This window comes from Penicillium soppii, assembly GCF_028829465.1.
Source record: "Penicillium soppii strain IBT 18220 chromosome Unknown utg000002l, whole genome shotgun sequence".
NCBI classification, from domain to species: Eukaryota; Fungi; Ascomycota; class Eurotiomycetes; order Eurotiales; family Aspergillaceae; genus Penicillium; species Penicillium soppii.
In genome coordinates, this window is record NW_026643232.1 from 1,067,959 (window position 1) to 1,083,843 (window position 15,885).

General features: G+C 47.7%; 6 protein-coding genes across 6 annotated transcripts; all 6 read right to left on the reverse strand.

Annotated features, from left to right (window-relative positions):
• Window positions 1-1,965: 1,965 nt before the first annotated feature.
• N7529_001734 (general transcription factor IIH subunit TFB6 family) lies at window positions 1,966-2,851 on the reverse strand (the record flags this gene model as incomplete). The annotated part of the gene is made up of 2 exons (XM_057237265.1): window positions 1,966-2,384; window positions 2,467-2,851. The coding sequence occupies 2 exons, from the start codon at window positions 2,849-2,851 to the stop codon at window positions 1,966-1,968; spliced, it is 804 nt and encodes a 267-aa protein (XP_057101952.1).
• Window positions 2,852-4,813: 1,962 nt separating this feature from the next.
• N7529_001735 (tetratricopeptide repeat protein) lies at window positions 4,814-8,885 on the reverse strand (the record flags this gene model as incomplete). Its single annotated transcript, XM_057237266.1, has 3 exons — window positions 4,814-8,531; window positions 8,585-8,738; window positions 8,792-8,885. 3 exons carry the CDS (start codon window positions 8,883-8,885, stop codon window positions 4,814-4,816), a joined length of 3,966 nt encoding a protein of 1,321 aa, XP_057101953.1.
• A 1,372-nt stretch (window positions 8,886-10,257) lies between these two features.
• On the reverse strand, window positions 10,258-10,467 carry N7529_001736 (uncharacterized protein; the record flags this gene model as incomplete). The annotated part of the gene is given in 2 exon segments (XM_057237267.1): window positions 10,258-10,304; window positions 10,323-10,467. 2 exon segments carry the CDS (start codon window positions 10,465-10,467, stop codon window positions 10,258-10,260), a joined length of 192 nt encoding a protein of 63 aa, XP_057101954.1.
• Window positions 10,468-11,425: 958 nt separating this feature from the next.
• Window positions 11,426-12,404, reverse strand: N7529_001737 (putative ribosomal small subunit assembly protein; the record flags this gene model as incomplete). Its single annotated transcript, XM_057237268.1, has 2 exons — window positions 11,426-11,434; window positions 11,493-12,404. The coding sequence occupies 2 exons, from the start codon at window positions 12,402-12,404 to the stop codon at window positions 11,426-11,428; spliced, it is 921 nt and encodes a 306-aa protein (XP_057101955.1).
• Window positions 12,405-12,706: 302 nt separating this feature from the next.
• Window positions 12,707-14,068, reverse strand: N7529_001738 (recombinase DMC1; the record flags this gene model as incomplete). Its single annotated transcript, XM_057237269.1, has 6 exons — window positions 12,707-12,774; window positions 12,822-12,984; window positions 13,043-13,547; window positions 13,627-13,826; window positions 13,876-13,968; window positions 14,027-14,068. The coding sequence occupies 6 exons, from the start codon at window positions 14,066-14,068 to the stop codon at window positions 12,707-12,709; spliced, it is 1,071 nt and encodes a 356-aa protein (XP_057101956.1).
• A 589-nt stretch (window positions 14,069-14,657) lies between these two features.
• On the reverse strand, window positions 14,658-15,681 carry gisB (putative zinc knuckle nucleic acid binding protein; the record flags this gene model as incomplete). Its single annotated transcript, XM_057237270.1, has 6 exons — window positions 14,658-15,155; window positions 15,206-15,324; window positions 15,377-15,418; window positions 15,469-15,480; window positions 15,542-15,577; window positions 15,627-15,681. The coding sequence occupies 6 exons, from the start codon at window positions 15,679-15,681 to the stop codon at window positions 14,658-14,660; spliced, it is 762 nt and encodes a 253-aa protein (XP_057101957.1).
• Window positions 15,682-15,885: the final 204 nt, after the last annotated feature.

The window sequence follows — 15,885 nt, forward strand, 5'->3', positions numbered from 1 at the left end:
GGGAAGCCCGGGAGATTCAGCTGATACATCACGTATAAGACCGAGGTAGAGTTGCCGATCGATTAAATCCTTCCGCTCGATCCGCATGCGAACATACAACATATGTACAAACAAGATCAAGGGAAACAAAAACAGTAGTGGTAGTAACTACGGTAAAAACATACAATATTGTTCAACAAGGGGCACGGAAAGCCCCAACGCATGAAATCTGCAAGGACCTGTCGCTGTCCTCGCAATGTGACTTGTCCAGGTGGACCTTCTTATCGTCATATGCTGAGGTAATTTCCGCCTGAGTCTGGCTGAAGTCTTGGTGAATCGTTTGTTTACAATTGGATGTGATTCTGTATATTCAACGCTGCCTAGATGTAGATGAGATACATATACTATAGAGATGTTCCACATAAATGCGCATATAAACTACATACACAGTTACTCTGTACATGTGTAACTATAACTAGCTATAGCTACATGTAGTATAAATCACTTTCCTCCATATGTACGTATCATCAGAGCCAAGGAACGCACCCAAGCACAGAACCATGGAACTCACATTACAGTAATCTATATGTAATTTTCCATACCCTCTCCCCTGCATCCCATCTACTAGCTGCAGCCCTGGGCTCAAGCTCTTTTCAAAGCAAGGTTGTTCAATGTAAATATACAAGCAAGGATCCTTCACACCTTATTCCAAAGACAGGCTACATCTGCCGACATTCCAGGAAATTTTGGTTACACAATACGTCACCCGCCTACCTACATATACGCATAAAACAAAGAACGAAGAAAAAAATTCCAGAACCATGGAAGAGTAATAGTTTGCCTATTGGTCGGGTTTGCTGGGCCGCTCGTATTGAAATTACCATTACCATCTGGAGGTGCTTGGCGGGTGATGTACACGGTACGCGACGCGTTTTTACTTACTTTATACTGTTGAAGCTGGTTACTATATTATACTTTATGTCTATATGGACATAATGAATGTACTATAAATATATTCAAGGTCAGTTTACAACGTATATTGTATACAATGTTGTAGGGGTTTGCAAGGGATGTTGGAGGTCTGATATCATATGGATCTAAGAAATAAGCTAATTCAGCCCTTGCATAGTGAGACACGGGAATTGTAAGAGGGCCAGGGTCCTTGTACATCGCAAGCTACAATGTATCTGGGGTATTATAGTTCATAACTAGTACATATAGTCTGTATGCTTTGTTAAGATTAAATGTAGGGCATACCCTCAGCTCCAGTCCCAGACCCAGTTCCAGTAAGTATGAATAACCATCCAGTAATCAATGTAATATAAATCCCAACCACGGCAGCACACTATATAATAAAGAACCAACATATAAAACCTCCCAGAAACAAGATCTTTCCTAGATTGTATTGTTCAGGATTCAAGTGGAAAGTCAAAGCACTCCAGTAGTCACTTCAGAGCTACGACTGGCTCATTCACCTGAGCGAGGCTGAGCACCAGACACAAACAGTCCCCACTTTCAGGGCTCACATCCACTTAGTTCGCTCAGTTCTGTCCACACAGAATCCCAAAGCGCTTTGTGACTGTTACCTGAATTCAAGGTACGGGCACGCTTACTGTATACTCCATTACAAACCTCAGCTCTGCATGTCTTTGCTCCACATCTAATTTTTTTTCCCTTCGGGCTTTGCGAGGGTTCTAGAGAAGTTTCTAGAATGTTTCATATATTTTTTTAGAATTCATTACAATCTCAATGTAGATTAAAAATTGTATGCAAACTGGTGTGTCCACCGTGTGGGTGCTATTATGTCACTGCCTAAATCTAAGTCCGATGGCCTAAGCGTTTTTGCTGCATACTAAAGATAAGTGCATTCTAAAAATATCATAGATCCATCTTCCTTTTTACATTGTACTTCTAACATTGTACATACATAGTCAACGTCGAATCTCAAGATACTTCAAGAACAAACAAAACAAATGAAAAAAAAGCCTAACAACTAAACTCCACCTCAACATTATCCTGCTCAGCAAGCAACATAAGACACTTCTCATAAACCTTCGTAGCCTCCAACATCCAGGGCTCATTAAATTCATACACTTCCTCCTCATCCCCATCAAACCCAGCAGAAGTACTACTCGAAGACCCCAAACACGAAAAAACCCGATACCTGGTGCTCTCCGCCAAACTCCGAATCCGAACTTTCTGCGTCTCCGTGGCAAGAGACTGGCCAAGCACTGCACCCGGCAGCGCAGCCCCGGTAATCGGGTGCGTACCGGTGCACAAAGCGGCAAATATACTGTCCAGCTTGTGCAGGATTGAGAGGGTCGGTTGAACCGAGAAGGGGAACGAGGGAAGGGAGGACTCAATTAGTCCGGCTAGGGTTATGAGGGCTTCTGTTTGGATTGCCGCTGTGGATGTTAACTCGCCTGATAGACATAGAGACTAAACGTGCGGGGAACGCTTATGAGGGGGATCCATGTATGCGCTTACGTGTAGCAGATACCCAAAGCATATCAATTAGATCCTCCACGTCAGCTGCTAGCTGGGCGAAGGACTCGTATCTGCGCTGGGCGTGGGGCGTATCGGGTGCGTCCATGCCCATGTCGGATTTCATTTTGCGGTAGTTGACTCGTTCGAGTCCTGTGCTTATCTGACCGCGGAGTTGGGTTTCTTCGTCTGAGCCTGAGGGGATGGGCGAGGCTCGTTGAGGTGGAAGTGAGAGGGTCGGTGTCCATGTTGGTGGGCGGAGAACAATGGGAATGTCCGCATCTGCATCTGCATCTGTGTCTGCGTGGGCGATTGGGACATCTTCGAATTCCACGTTGGAGTCGGAGTCCGAGTCGGAGTTTGGTTCTTTGATCTTGCCTGGGGCCATTTTGGGTTTGACTTTGAGCTTGTTTGTGTTGAAGGGGATCTGATGGTTCGGTATAGTTGGAATTAATTCAATATTGATTTGGGGGGGTTGATATTTTTGATGCTTTTGATGATGTTCTGGAAGACGTGTAGCTTATGCGCAAGACGTGAACTTGCAAAATATATAACGAAAGCTTTTGTCTCAGGCCGTGTGATGATGCGATTTTTCCCTAGGATAGTTTCCATATGTTACCCCAAGCAGTTCTAGGGTTCCCCCATCTTAAATATTTGCATAGATCCGTACATACGTTGTATATAGATGGACTTGATTTTCCGTGGCGGGTGGGGTTTTCCTATTCGAGCTGCCGCCGCTTTATTAAGGGCGCTCAGACTCACGCTCTCAGAGTAGATATCAGCACGAGCTCAAACCAGTCACGTGAATGATGACTGATACTTTGTACTGTAGATGCTCTTGGGCGCTTACTGAGTACTCGATGGTACTTTATGACTAATCAGTGGACAACTCTAGACAACCTCTAAACATCTACCTAAGAGGGTGATAAGTACCTGGTAGACCTTGACATGTCCCGTGGGGCTCCCGCCACAGGACTCCCCTGTCACTACGGAGTAGATTTTGGTCCCATGAAAGTGGGTCTGGCAGGACTGTGGGAGTTTCTTTGCAGCTTAACAATGCAAACACTAGCTAACTCGTGACTTAAAAGAGGCAAGCGATATTTAGGAAGTGCGAAACTAGAGCGACCGCCAGAAATATTTAAACGATCCTATTTTCCTCTTCATGTTGGGAGCTACATGCAGGATGGATAGAAATCAGTTTCACCGAAGTGTTCATTCAGAATAATCTGCTCCATTGAATCTTCAATGAAACTTGCGGCGGCTCTCAAAGCTTGGTGCACTGAATGTGATACACAGCCAAAATGTTGCGAACAACCCCATTGAGATACTGAGCGGTACTGAAGCATTTTGAAGATCGCCATGGTGCCCCCATTTGAATAACCACGCGAAAAAAAAGTAAAATGACGGTACCAAGGAAGCGAAGCTCCATAATAGCAACATCCGGGTCGATCGCTTCTCGATAATGTAAAGGCCCCAGAAGATCTCGTGTGAAGGGTCTCGTTCCTCTAGAGTGCTATCACGCTTTGGAAGCCTTTGAGTGACAAAAACGTCATCGAATGGCTCATCCCATGACGATGTAGTCGAGAACCTCTTGGCAATTCTTCGAAGGATCCTGAAATACCAAGTATAGGATTCAAACCAGTGTTCAAACTGATGTGGATCAACAGGTGGTTCAGGGTGGATAGGTCTTGGGAAGAAATGATATGATGATTGCTGTGTATCAGGGTACTCCGGACACAAAGGAGTGTATGCAGCCTGGGAAAACCTTTCAAACTATAAAGGTATATATTTAGTTGTTTCGAACAAGATACGTATAAGACGCCGACCGCTTGACGTACCTTAAAGAACTCACAGTGGGAATACCTATAGACACTAAAGCAATTTGAGAAGAATCCTCGATGACGATAATACGTGGCCCTGACCCAAGAAAAAAAGGCTTTGTCGGTCATGGATTTTGTTGTTGTCTGAGCTAGACGATAATAGGAGCTTCTCAGTAGTGAAGAGTGTAATGTGACAAGGAAGACATGAAGATCTGGGTTGTTTCTCTCCCAAGACTTGGCTTTGAGATTTGGACCCATCGGCATATGAGCTGGACCTTGACCCAGAATATGGCTCTGCTTGGCCGGTCCTTGGCGGGAATCCCCTGGGGCTGCTGCATTGGGTGGTTGGGAATCAGGCGCTATCTGGTTTTGGCCCCCTTGTGAGATATATGACGGGGCAAGTTTCTTCCCAGAAGCGCCCGTGACTGTTTTTGCGAAGGATAGAGGGACTTCAGCCCATCTAGACCTGCCGCAAGTCTAGTTGTAAAGAAAGGTCAAACTCAGTGGCAGAAAGTTATGGGTTTGGTTCATCAACTTACACAATTCCAATGTAAACGAGCTTCGCCCCTCGCCAGGGGGCGCATGTATGGAGCTAGTGGCCACCAGTCCCATGTCTCTCCCGTAAACCTCTCCCACCTGCCTTTGATTTTGTTTACTGCGGAGGACGTGTCTTGCAAACTGAAAGAAATTCGATCAGGAGTGATATGTTGCAGTTCGCTAACTATCGCCTCGAGGTTCTGGAGCTGCTTTTGTGTGAAGGCTCCAGATCCACGCTGCTTTGAAATCCAGCGCATCATGATGGAGCGGAATGAAGGGAAAACAAAATCAAAAAATTCTCTTTCCATGGTTGGGAACGCGGTCGTTCTGAACAAAAATTCCTCAACAATATGAAAGTTATCTCCAATCGTCTGGTCTTGAGCTTCTTGTTCATCCAGTCCATCAAGGCTCGAATACTCATCCGAGTCGGACTCGGCCCGTTCAACACCTCGAGGTTCGGGTAAAGGATTGGCGCTTGAGCGCTCCTCTGAAGTTTGCTGGTTGGAGGCGAGCCCGACCTGATTTCGCTGTGACTTGAAGTACTCGTCTATCCTAGCCTTCGCGGTTTCCTGCGAAAGCTGGCTAAGGTTAGATTCCTTGAGTCCAGAAGGGCCAACGATCTCAGGGCTTTGCAATATTCGGCTTGCAATGTGGAATGATGCTCGTTGCACAAATTGAATGACATTCATATGGTCTTTTGCTTGTGTCTCTCGACCCAAATGAGATGAAAAAAGCCGGAGAAGTTTCGTTAGGTTTCTGTGAACCTTGGCTCTTGGATATCGCTTCTCCAGGAGCGCAGATTTGCAGAGTTCTTGAAAATGGGTATTTCTTAACAGTGAGGCAGAAAGTATATCCACACCACTGATAAATATTGGTTGATCGAACGATGAATTGGAAGAGGCACCGCCGGCAAGCGAGAAAGTAGTAATGATGGATCCTGAATCTGAAAGGTCCGAGTCTGAGTCTTCGTAGTCGGATGTCTTATTCGAAGTTCTCTTTTGGGAGAATTTACCAAGGAGGTCAATCGCTTTTGTTGTGTCTGGGTGTCGTTCTCCAAATATTTTCACTCGAATTTGTTTCACCTTTCTCTCAAGGTTTTCAGCCTCCTCCCGCTGGCCCTTATCAAAAAGAAGCAACGCCAGATCTTCCATGCTATTCAGCGTGTCAGGATGCTCCGGACCCAGGGTTCTCTGACGAGCATGCATGACCATCAGTTGCATTTGTTCGGCATCATCGATCTTGCCTTGACTTCTGTGGTTAACTGCCAGAGCATTCATGTTCGAAAGCACACTTGGGTGATCTGGTCCGAGTACTTCCCGGCCCATTTGAAGAGTTTCAGTCAACAACGATTCAGCGTCCTTCCACCGGGATTGGTCAAAGAAGATTGAAGCCAAATTTCCCATAGCGAAAAGCGTGTCTGGATGCTTTCTGCCAAGTTGTATTGTCTGAGATTCTGTGACTTGCAGCAGAATTTCCACCGCCTCGTTCAGTCTCCCCTGGTCTTTGTAGATCAATGCTAGATCGTTCTGGGACATAAGCACATCCGGATGCATAGGCCCCAATATTCTCTGACTTTTCTCAAGCACGCGCAGTTGTAAGGCTTCAGCCTCGCCCCAACGACCTTGGTTGCGATATACTGCTGCCAAGTTGGCCATACTGTTCAAGGTATCGGGGTGATCCAGGCCCAATACTTTCTCGTGAGACTTCAGAACTTGTTTTTGAAGTGCTTCTGCTTCGCTCCATCGACCTTGGTTTCGATAGTCTGATGCAAGGTTATTCATGCTACCGAGGGTATTCTGATGCTCCCGCCCTTGGAGATGCTGGTATGTCTCAAGGACCTGTACGGACAAGGATTCAGCTTCTGCCAGACGGCCTTGGTTGCGGTAGACCGAAGCGAGATTATTCATGCTAGTCAAAGTGTCTGCGTGCTCTCGTCCTAACAAACGAATGCGGATATCAAGGACATCCTTTCCCAATATCTCCGCATCGTGCCATCTTCCCTGGTTCCAGTATGTTGTTGCGAGGTTACTCATGCTGGTAAGAGTATCTGGATGATTGGGGCCAAGCACCTTCCTTCGGATCTCGAGCACTCGAGAGTGTAGCAATGCCGCTTCCTGCCACCGACCTTGGTTCCAGTGTGTTAAAGCTAGATTACTTAAACTCGTCACGGTATCCAAGTGCTCTTCACCAAGGATTCGCTCTTGTATCTTGAGTACTTTCAAATTCAGTAGCTCTGCCTCCTGCCATCGGCCTTGATACCAGTAGGTCAAGGCCAGATAGGTTGTCACTTTGAGCATGACGGGATGCTCCTCTCCAAGTAGGTGGCTATAATCCGATACCAGTCGCTTCGCTAGCTCCTCTGCTTTATTCCATTGACTCTCAAGTATATACGCTCGAGTGATTGTCATCGCGGAGTCCATAGTCTCCAGGTCATCTGAGCCCAGTAATTCCACCCTCGCCTCGAATGCTTTCTCGGCCATCTGCCTCATATCTACCGTACTCCCAATCATGCTTGAATACAGGGCCCCTTTCTGAAGAAGTGTAGCCCACTTTAGCCGAGATGAGTCGATGGTAGGACGCTGGGACATTGCCACTTTCACATGGGGAAATAAGGATTGCGATTTCTCCCAGCTGTCGAAGTCTTCTAGTGAGAATTCGCGGCACAAATTGTCGATAAATTTCGTCTTCCAAATCTCAGACTGGTTTTGGTTTCTAAGCCAGGTCTTCACTGCAAGTTGAATCAACCTGTGCATGGTAAATATTTTACCGCTTGCCTGAATTGAAACGAGTGAGTAATCTCGTAGTAAAAACAGATCTTTCTCGAATGACCAGTAATAAAGGTCATGATCATCTGAATCACTGTCTTTCCTAGTTTCAAAACTGCTCTGATTTTCGTCGGATTGACTTCGGAGCAAGTTTTCGGTGAATCCATCCGGGTCAAAAAAGCTCATCAGAGACAATAGTTCCACAGCCGATGGGGCTATCTGTTGTAGATAGTCAAAGGTGATTTGCCATGTCGTTAAGACTGATTTACTTTGATCCCAGTCACGGTGCAAAAAGCCAGCTTCTTGACTAAGTAGTTCGGTCTGTTCGTGCTCGCTTTTCTGGAAAAGTTCTAGATACTTCGATATGCTCATCAGAGGTGATTGAGTCCGAATGTAGCTAGCGGCTTGAGCGATTGCAAGTGGATGATGGCCTAATTGTTGTAAAAGAATTATGGCTTCTTCATCTTTTGTCTTTGAGCCTAGCATGTTTTTTAGGAGAGTATGTGCCGCTGATTGTTTCATTTCTCCGATTAGAATGATATTGCGATACTCTGTAGTCCTCAATGCCGCGCGCATGCTGCGTGTAGTTATAATGATCGATCCATAATCACTAGAAGGAATGTATGCTTCAAGCGGCGTTTTTGAAGCGTCGAATTCATCGACCACATTATCCTCTTGGTTTTTTCCCGATAAAGGGTAGAGGGTATCGTCGTCAACATTGTCCAAAACGAGGATCCATCTCTCCTGTTTGTCGCTGATCCAGTCGTGTACTAATTTAAAGATATTTGCATCAGGGTCAGCGCGGTGGGGAATCCTGTTGTAACCGGCAAGTTCCCGATAGCTCTGTTGAAAACGGGCTGCGCTGCTCGCATGGACCCAGAACACCGATGTGTCTGGCGATTGATCTCGGACTCGATAGCAGTACTCAAGAGCAACCTGTGTCTTTCTTCTCGGTATTAGCGGTTCAAAGCCGGAACTTATTTCGAATACCGAACCTACCCAATACCTCCCAACCCAACAAGTGCTGTTCGAGATCCTGGCGTGGAAAGCTTCTGGATTTGATCCAAGATTTCCTCGTCGGCGACGAAGTTGGAATTACGGCTAAAAGGAACCATATAAAATTGTCTGAGAGCTCCTTCGGATACCTCTTGATCTGGTAAATCTTAATCAACGCAGACGAGTTTGGTGCTCATCTTTTCAACCTACCTCGGAAAGAGTTCAAAATCGTCCCATGATTGACACCAACCTGGAATCCAGAATTGGCACCTCCGAATGAGATAAATGAGCTATCGGAGGCCATTTTATTATGTGTTAGCTACACAAACTGTGGTGTTGGAGTTGCTTGTATAGAGACACGGGGTGGCTCCGGCTCAGCCCACCTCCAGGTGAACTCAGCCCCTCAGCTCTTCATCAGGTGACTTGAATGTGCCTAGTCATTTAGTCACAGGAATACACTCAAGTTTGCTACTTGCAGATTGTCCTTCCAATTGTAAGTATTCTTCTTTGATCTTATGAATCGGCAATTAGAGGCAATCATACTGCCGGGACAAAAATCCCAGTATGAGACATCATTATCAAACAAGCCTCTTTCATCACCCAGTGGTACTCTCTAAGATAGTCTACAGGTGTATTTGAATTTTGGTGTCTTAGCTAGGCCCCTGGTAACTCATAGCAGCCTTGGTATCGACACTACAAATATTGGGCAGGGCAGAGGAAGCATCCGGTCTCACTCCGTCGACTGTACGCTCACCTTCTTCGGCCCAGGTATCAAGGCGCTGAAGCTCCAATGAACTCAAGATTACCCAGGTACAGCAACCTCGCAGTGAGGATCGAAAAAGAAACCAAAAGGTTCAGATATTAAGTCATCAGATAAATAGATACAATATTCCTAAAGGCTAAGCTCAACGCAACTACTGAGCAGCGTCACAACCACAGTAATCAAACCCAGCGACGTCGCAACAGGGGCCTCGACAACCCCAGTGTGCTTCTTCTCATCCTTCCCACAGTATACAGTCTGATTTACAGTGTGATCATTCTGATCTGAGAAAACCCATGTCCCAGCAGTCCAGTCATCCTGGTGATACGGACAAAATCATACCGTAGGACATCATCATCATAAGTATAGTGGAGGGCAACGGCAGCTCGAGCCATAAAGTCACCAATAAAAAATGCTGTCGCTTGGCTGTGTGCAGAGACCAAAAGATCAGTGTTTCGGAGTCAGCAGCCATATCCAAAAACGTATCACCATAGCCAAGCTGAGCGGCCAGCCCGACCCCCGGTCGCGCGACCGTAAAGCGGCGCTCACCTAGGAAACTGCTAGCAGTAACGCGTGACATAGTCTACGTAGCTTCATTGGTATTCATGAGCAGGCTATAACAATTGGTGGGGTTTCTCGAAGCCCCGTCAACGATAGCGGGTAATTAGCTCAGATGATTGGATATTTGGACAGAGTGGGTGGGTCTCCGCACCAATAATGCCGTAGTCGGGGATCAGCAAGGCGCGGGCCCGTCACGTTGAAGTTCTTTACGAACTGGTTGAGGTTGAAAGTAAAGAGGCCGATGCAGCGCGGAGTATCTGATATACACTTTGCTGTTATTGAAACCCTTCTCTCGCACGGTAGCAGTGACATGATATCTCCATTCGCAATAACAAAGGGCAAACACTGCTATACCCTACCGGTGGTACGAAGCAAGCTGAAATTGGTTTACCGTAGGATATTCTGTAGAAAAATTCTTACTTTTGACGATTGAGTGGTCTTCGATGTAATATCCGCCCTTGGGTTTCTGCGGCTGTTGTTGAACCATGACACGATTCGATCGAGCCATAGGCCCTTGTTCTGATGACTGTAGTGCAAAACTTGCTGTTATCACTGGAGGCGGCATGTCTGCGCATATTGTGCAGCCAGTGTTGTCATAGCCATGTTGACTAAGCACTACTTGCCAGTCGAGCCTTTCGGCCATTGACCAATATTCCTCACTGCTGTACATAAAAGCATTGGGTTTTTTTCAGACAGAAACATGGCTTAGGATAGAATACGGTATAGTTAAGAGACAGATCGTTGATAATTGGCAGTCTGCGGGACATCTGAGAAGTATCTCCCGGTTTTAGCTAACCTAGCGACGACCCCTTAGTCGTGCATAACATATAGAGCCCTGACTAGAATAATCTTTCTTTTAAAAGGAAATATAATTTCAAATATAGCTTACTTAATTCGTTTGATTTCTACTCTGAGCCTACTCTGTGAGCGAGTCAGTGTGTTCAGAGGCGTGCTCAATTTAACTCTGATATCAAAAAGCAGCAAGAAGTGAGCACTAAAATGGAAGAAGAAAGGTCTCGAGAGCTAGCCATTCTCCGGTACATATGTAGACATTGAAGCAACTTAAGTGCTAGAGGTGGGATGTCATGCCAAGCCTTGGTCTGTGCGGAGACATAAACGTCTACAAGCTTCAATACATCTATACATTAATTGTGTACATTTATAGCTACATGTACATATATGACTACATGAAATAAGTATATACTGAATCAAGAATTGATATTTAGCTATCATGTATGTATTCATCTAATCGATTATTAGCAAATGCGAAACTAACAAGCGCGATAACAATTTCAACAAGATCTCCAATTCAGAAGGTGAGAAGATTGTAGTAATGCTGGTGGTTGCAGACATGGCAGACAGCGAACGAAGCGCGTCTTACTACTATGGCCCCAGCGTGCTCATCAGGGAGACAAAGCCAAAGAAGAAGGAAAAGAAAAAAAAGACAAAGACCAACTCACATGTACATTGGACGCCACGGTCCTTTTATCCTGCACCCAAAACGCCACGCTCCATACAAAAGCTCACTCAGGCTATCAAAAAAGTCAGCAAATCCCAAGAAACCAAGAACCCGAGAAACCGAAAACTCACCCGAATCTTGCCCCTCCGAGCCTTAATATCCGCCAACTTCTTCTTATCCTCATCGAACCTCTTAAGCAACCGATTCTGCCTCTCCTTTCTCTTCTCCCTAGACTGGAATCGATAAAAGTCCTCAAGACCCTCCCTCTTCTTCTTCTCCTTCTCAACGAGCTCACGCAACTCCTCCTCCCTAGCAACAGAGTTCAACTTCGGCCCATGCTGCACAGTAACGAAACCATCCTCATCCGGCTCCGCAAAGCGCTTATGATCTTCGCGCTTGCGCGCCTCCGAAACAGCACTGAAGGTAGTCATGAACTCGTTCACGGCGCGGAGCAGCGTCCCACGCTCGGGGTACTGCAAGCGCTCGTGAGCGACGTATCTGTTTAAACCGAGCGCGGGGATCCGGTTAGCAGGCAGGTTCTCTGCCCAGACGATGGAGGAGCCGCGCTTGGCGGCCTTGGCGGATGCTTTTAGGCTGGAGTCCATGCTGGCTTTGTCGGCGAAGATGACGATGGCGTGGGCGCCGCTCTTTTGCAGTTTGCGGTCCCAGGTTGAGGGAAGGGAGATGGATTCGAGGTGGTGCTCGAATTCGTCGGCTGTTACGCGCTTGCGCTTCTTTTTCGAGGTGTTGGTTTCTGTGCTTGTTGCTGCTGTGCGCTTTTTGGTCGGGACATCTTCGAATTGGACGCGCTCGACGCGGCCGGCAGATAGTTGCGTGCCGAATAGGTGGCGGATGTGGGCTTCTGTTGTGTCGATTGGGATGTTGACGATGAAGAGGGAGCGGGTGGAATCTGGGTCTGGGATTCGGGGCTCGTGGGGGCGGATGTAGAGGTAGTGGGTGGCGGGTTTGGGGAATAGGGGTGTTGTGGGGAGCTGCACCGGTAGGGTGGTGTACCCTGGTACCTCCACTGATTCTCCCTTCATTTTGAATATGAGGTTGATGCTGGATTGTTGCGTTGATTGAGCTGAACTTTTTCTGCGGTTTTTTTCTTGGCATGGAATTTTGCCGGTTTGCCAGAGCGGCGGTCCAGGCGGTGACCCTTCACTTAGGGCTTCTACATCCATTGCAACGACTCGACTTTCAAATGGCATCTTAACAATATAATTTAGAATATGAGCTGTAATATACTTGACTTATTAATGAAGTTTCCCATCCAGCTTTCATCGATATAGAAATTCTTGGAAATCGTCGTCACAACCAATTCAGTCACCATACCTCTCCAGCTTCAAACCTTGTCAGGATCATTGATACCACCATTGGTAATGACATAGATAGCCTCACGCTCAGCACAGTCTTTCAAAAGTCAGTACAGCAGCACACACCAAAGCAAAGCAACATACCTGGCGAATCCTGAATCTTCGCAACCCGCTCATCACCACGGCCCTTCCTCAGCAGCACACGAGTAGTCGAGGCATGTGCAAGAACATGACCACCAACAGGCTTGCGCCCATCAGCACCAGCAAAAAGCGCACTAGCGCCAGGGTCACTCTGAACCTGATTTGTCTGCAAAGGCAAAACATAAGTCCCCATGCCAACACACAAGGACACCATTGACACTCACTATCAAGACACAAACATTGAACTCTTCGCGAATCAGCAAAAGCCTGAACCCAAGAGCAAAACACAACAAAATCTCACCTTCAGCCATATGCGCCAACCTCATAAGAAACTGATTCAATTTTTGCTGCCGATCCGCCAACTCGCCACGCCCACTGTAATCCACCCGAAAACAATTCATAATGCTATCAATAATGAGCAAACGGAACTCGCCGCCAGCGAACTCACGACTGAGTGAGTTCAGCAGTTCGAGCTGGTGCTCGCTGTTGAGGGCGCGCGCATATGCAATGTTCTCCTGCGCGGTATCGGGATCTATGCCGAATCGCTCTGCTATCTGGGCGATGCGCTCGGGGCGGAAAGTTCCTTCTGTGTCGATGTAGGCTACCTTACTGTCTGCGCCGCCGAGGTCGCGGGGTAGCTGGGCTATCACAGACATGGTGTGGCTGAGTTGGGTTTTGCCGCAGCGGAATTCGCCGTAGACTTCGCTTATGGACATGCTTTGGAAGCCGCTGGGTTTGTTAGAGTGTGTTGGTATTGGGGGTTTGAGATATTGGGGGAACGGAGGAGAGGGAGAGGAAGGTACGGTACCCGTTGAGAATTGAGTCGAACTGTTTACTTCCTGTAGAGATGCGGACTACTTTTTTGCGTTGGTGGTGGAGTTCCATGGCGGTGATGAAGCCTGTCGCTGATGGGAGGCATTTCTGGATTGCTTCTTTTACTTTTTCGACTTTGACTTCGCTGAAGCCTTTGATTTTGAGGAGGGTTTTACGGGTTGCGCCGTGGACGGACTGGTGAGTTGTTAGATATGATGCATGGCAGGACAGGATGAGTACTGACGGCAACGGTGTGGAAGCCATTGGCTTTCAGCTTGGTGATATCAGCTGCATTGATGCCATGGGCTTGAATGCTGTCGATTTCTACGATGAAGGCCTGCTGATGGTCAGATGGGTGTCAAGTCATCAGTCTTGGGTGTGGAGGGAACTTGTACATCTTCATCGTTGAACTCCTCACTTCCCATCGAGCCTGGCATTTTGACTGAAATGGAATGATTATGGTGAGATGAATGATGGAAAGGAAAGACGAACAAAAGGTGGGAGAACTCGACGTGTTTGAAGTCACGGGTTCAGACAACACCAGGACAAGTCTCTGTTCTATAAATCAAACACAATCTACGCAAAGAAAATAAATAAATAGGTGAAATGTCTTTTTTGGACTCTCGAAATACTTACTCTCCACGACTCTTCCCATCACACATTGCAACGATCTCCCTCTCAACTCATCTCAGCCACTGCATCATCTCTTGGGAAACCCGCAATCAAGAGTCAACCGACATAACCAGAAGATGAGAATAGACAACAGACGCCAATCGTAAGAGTGGGTGAAAAAAACAAAAATTCAGGAAACTTTTTCTGTTTCATACATAGGGGTGATAAAATAAAGGAAAAAAACACGCAGCTGTTTTTGTCGCCGGACCAAAAACCCTTCCTAACGAGGGCGTGATTCAAATATATGCAAAGGAAGAGGAGAGAAAGGGCCCAAATCGAGGTTTAGGGGGAAGAATGACCATGCAGATTCAAAAATTCCCATTATAGGGCAAATATATGGAGAGTTCAAGAGACCTATGCGGCAGCAGTTGTAGGAGCCGCAGCAGGGGCAGGAGCAGGCACAGCCTCCTCAACAGCCACAGCAGCGACAGGGACAGGCGCAGCAACGGGCGCGTCCTCAGTCTCGGCAGCGGCAACAGCCACGGCAGCCGGGGCAGGAACGGGAGCACCCTCGTTGGTGGGGCACTCGCGGGAGATGTGGCCCGCCTGAGCACACTTGTAACAGACCTTACCAGCAGAGCTGAGCGGGCCGCCGTTGGGAGCGGTGCAGTCGCGAGAGATGTGACCGAGCTTGCCGCAGGCGTAGCACTTCATGGCCTGAGCCTGGCAGTCACGGGCGAAGTGGTTGGGGCCGCCGCACTTGTAGCAGGTCGCGGCGCGGGGGTAGCCCTGGAAGCCACCGCGGAAACCGCCTTGGAAGCCACCACGGCCGCCGCGGGTAGCGGCGGGGCCGGTGGGAGCTCCGGTTCCGGCGCCGGGGGCAGTAGCGGCGGCGGGATTGGTGCAGTTGCGCTGGGATTTGTTAAAGTGGGTTTTTGCTATGCTGGAGGGCGCGAACTTACGGCAAGGTGGCCGGGTTGGCTGCAGTTGTAGCAGCGGCCGTTGGATCCGCCGTTCAGGCGGAGGGTGGGGCAGTCAGCCTGGACGTGACCGACACCCTGGCAGTTGTAGCACTGCTTGGCTGGGTGGTGTTAGTTCTGTGTTTGTGGTGGTTGGTGTTGAGAATCGCTTACTCTCGGTGGTACGGGGAAGAGGGCAGGCGCTGGACTCGTGGCCTGGACGCGTTAGGAGCTTGTTTTTAGTTCGAGATCGGACATGGGCATACCGGGCTGCTTGCCTGTGAGGTCAAAGGTATTAACAATTGGTGCGTATGAAGTGTGGAGGGGATTTTCACATACAGTTGTAGCAGAGACGCTCGGTGGAAGAGCAGACCTCTAGGATCCGGGTTAATTTTTGCGCGGCAATGCCATTCATTCTACTAACCAGCATAGTGGCCAATAGTACCACACTTGTAGCATGCACGACGAGACAGCATCATCTTGGCGGTATTCTATGGCGAGTCAGTCGGTGCCGAGGTCATGGTATATAGCTCCGATAAGCCACGTCTTCTTCCCCTCCATTGCGATCGAGGAGGGCAACTCGGATGGAAATAATTGTGGTCAAGTTGCTTGCGCATGCCAATTTCACATATCCACCAGTCCCAGTATATCCATATCCCAAGCTTATCGGGTTGCGATGCGAT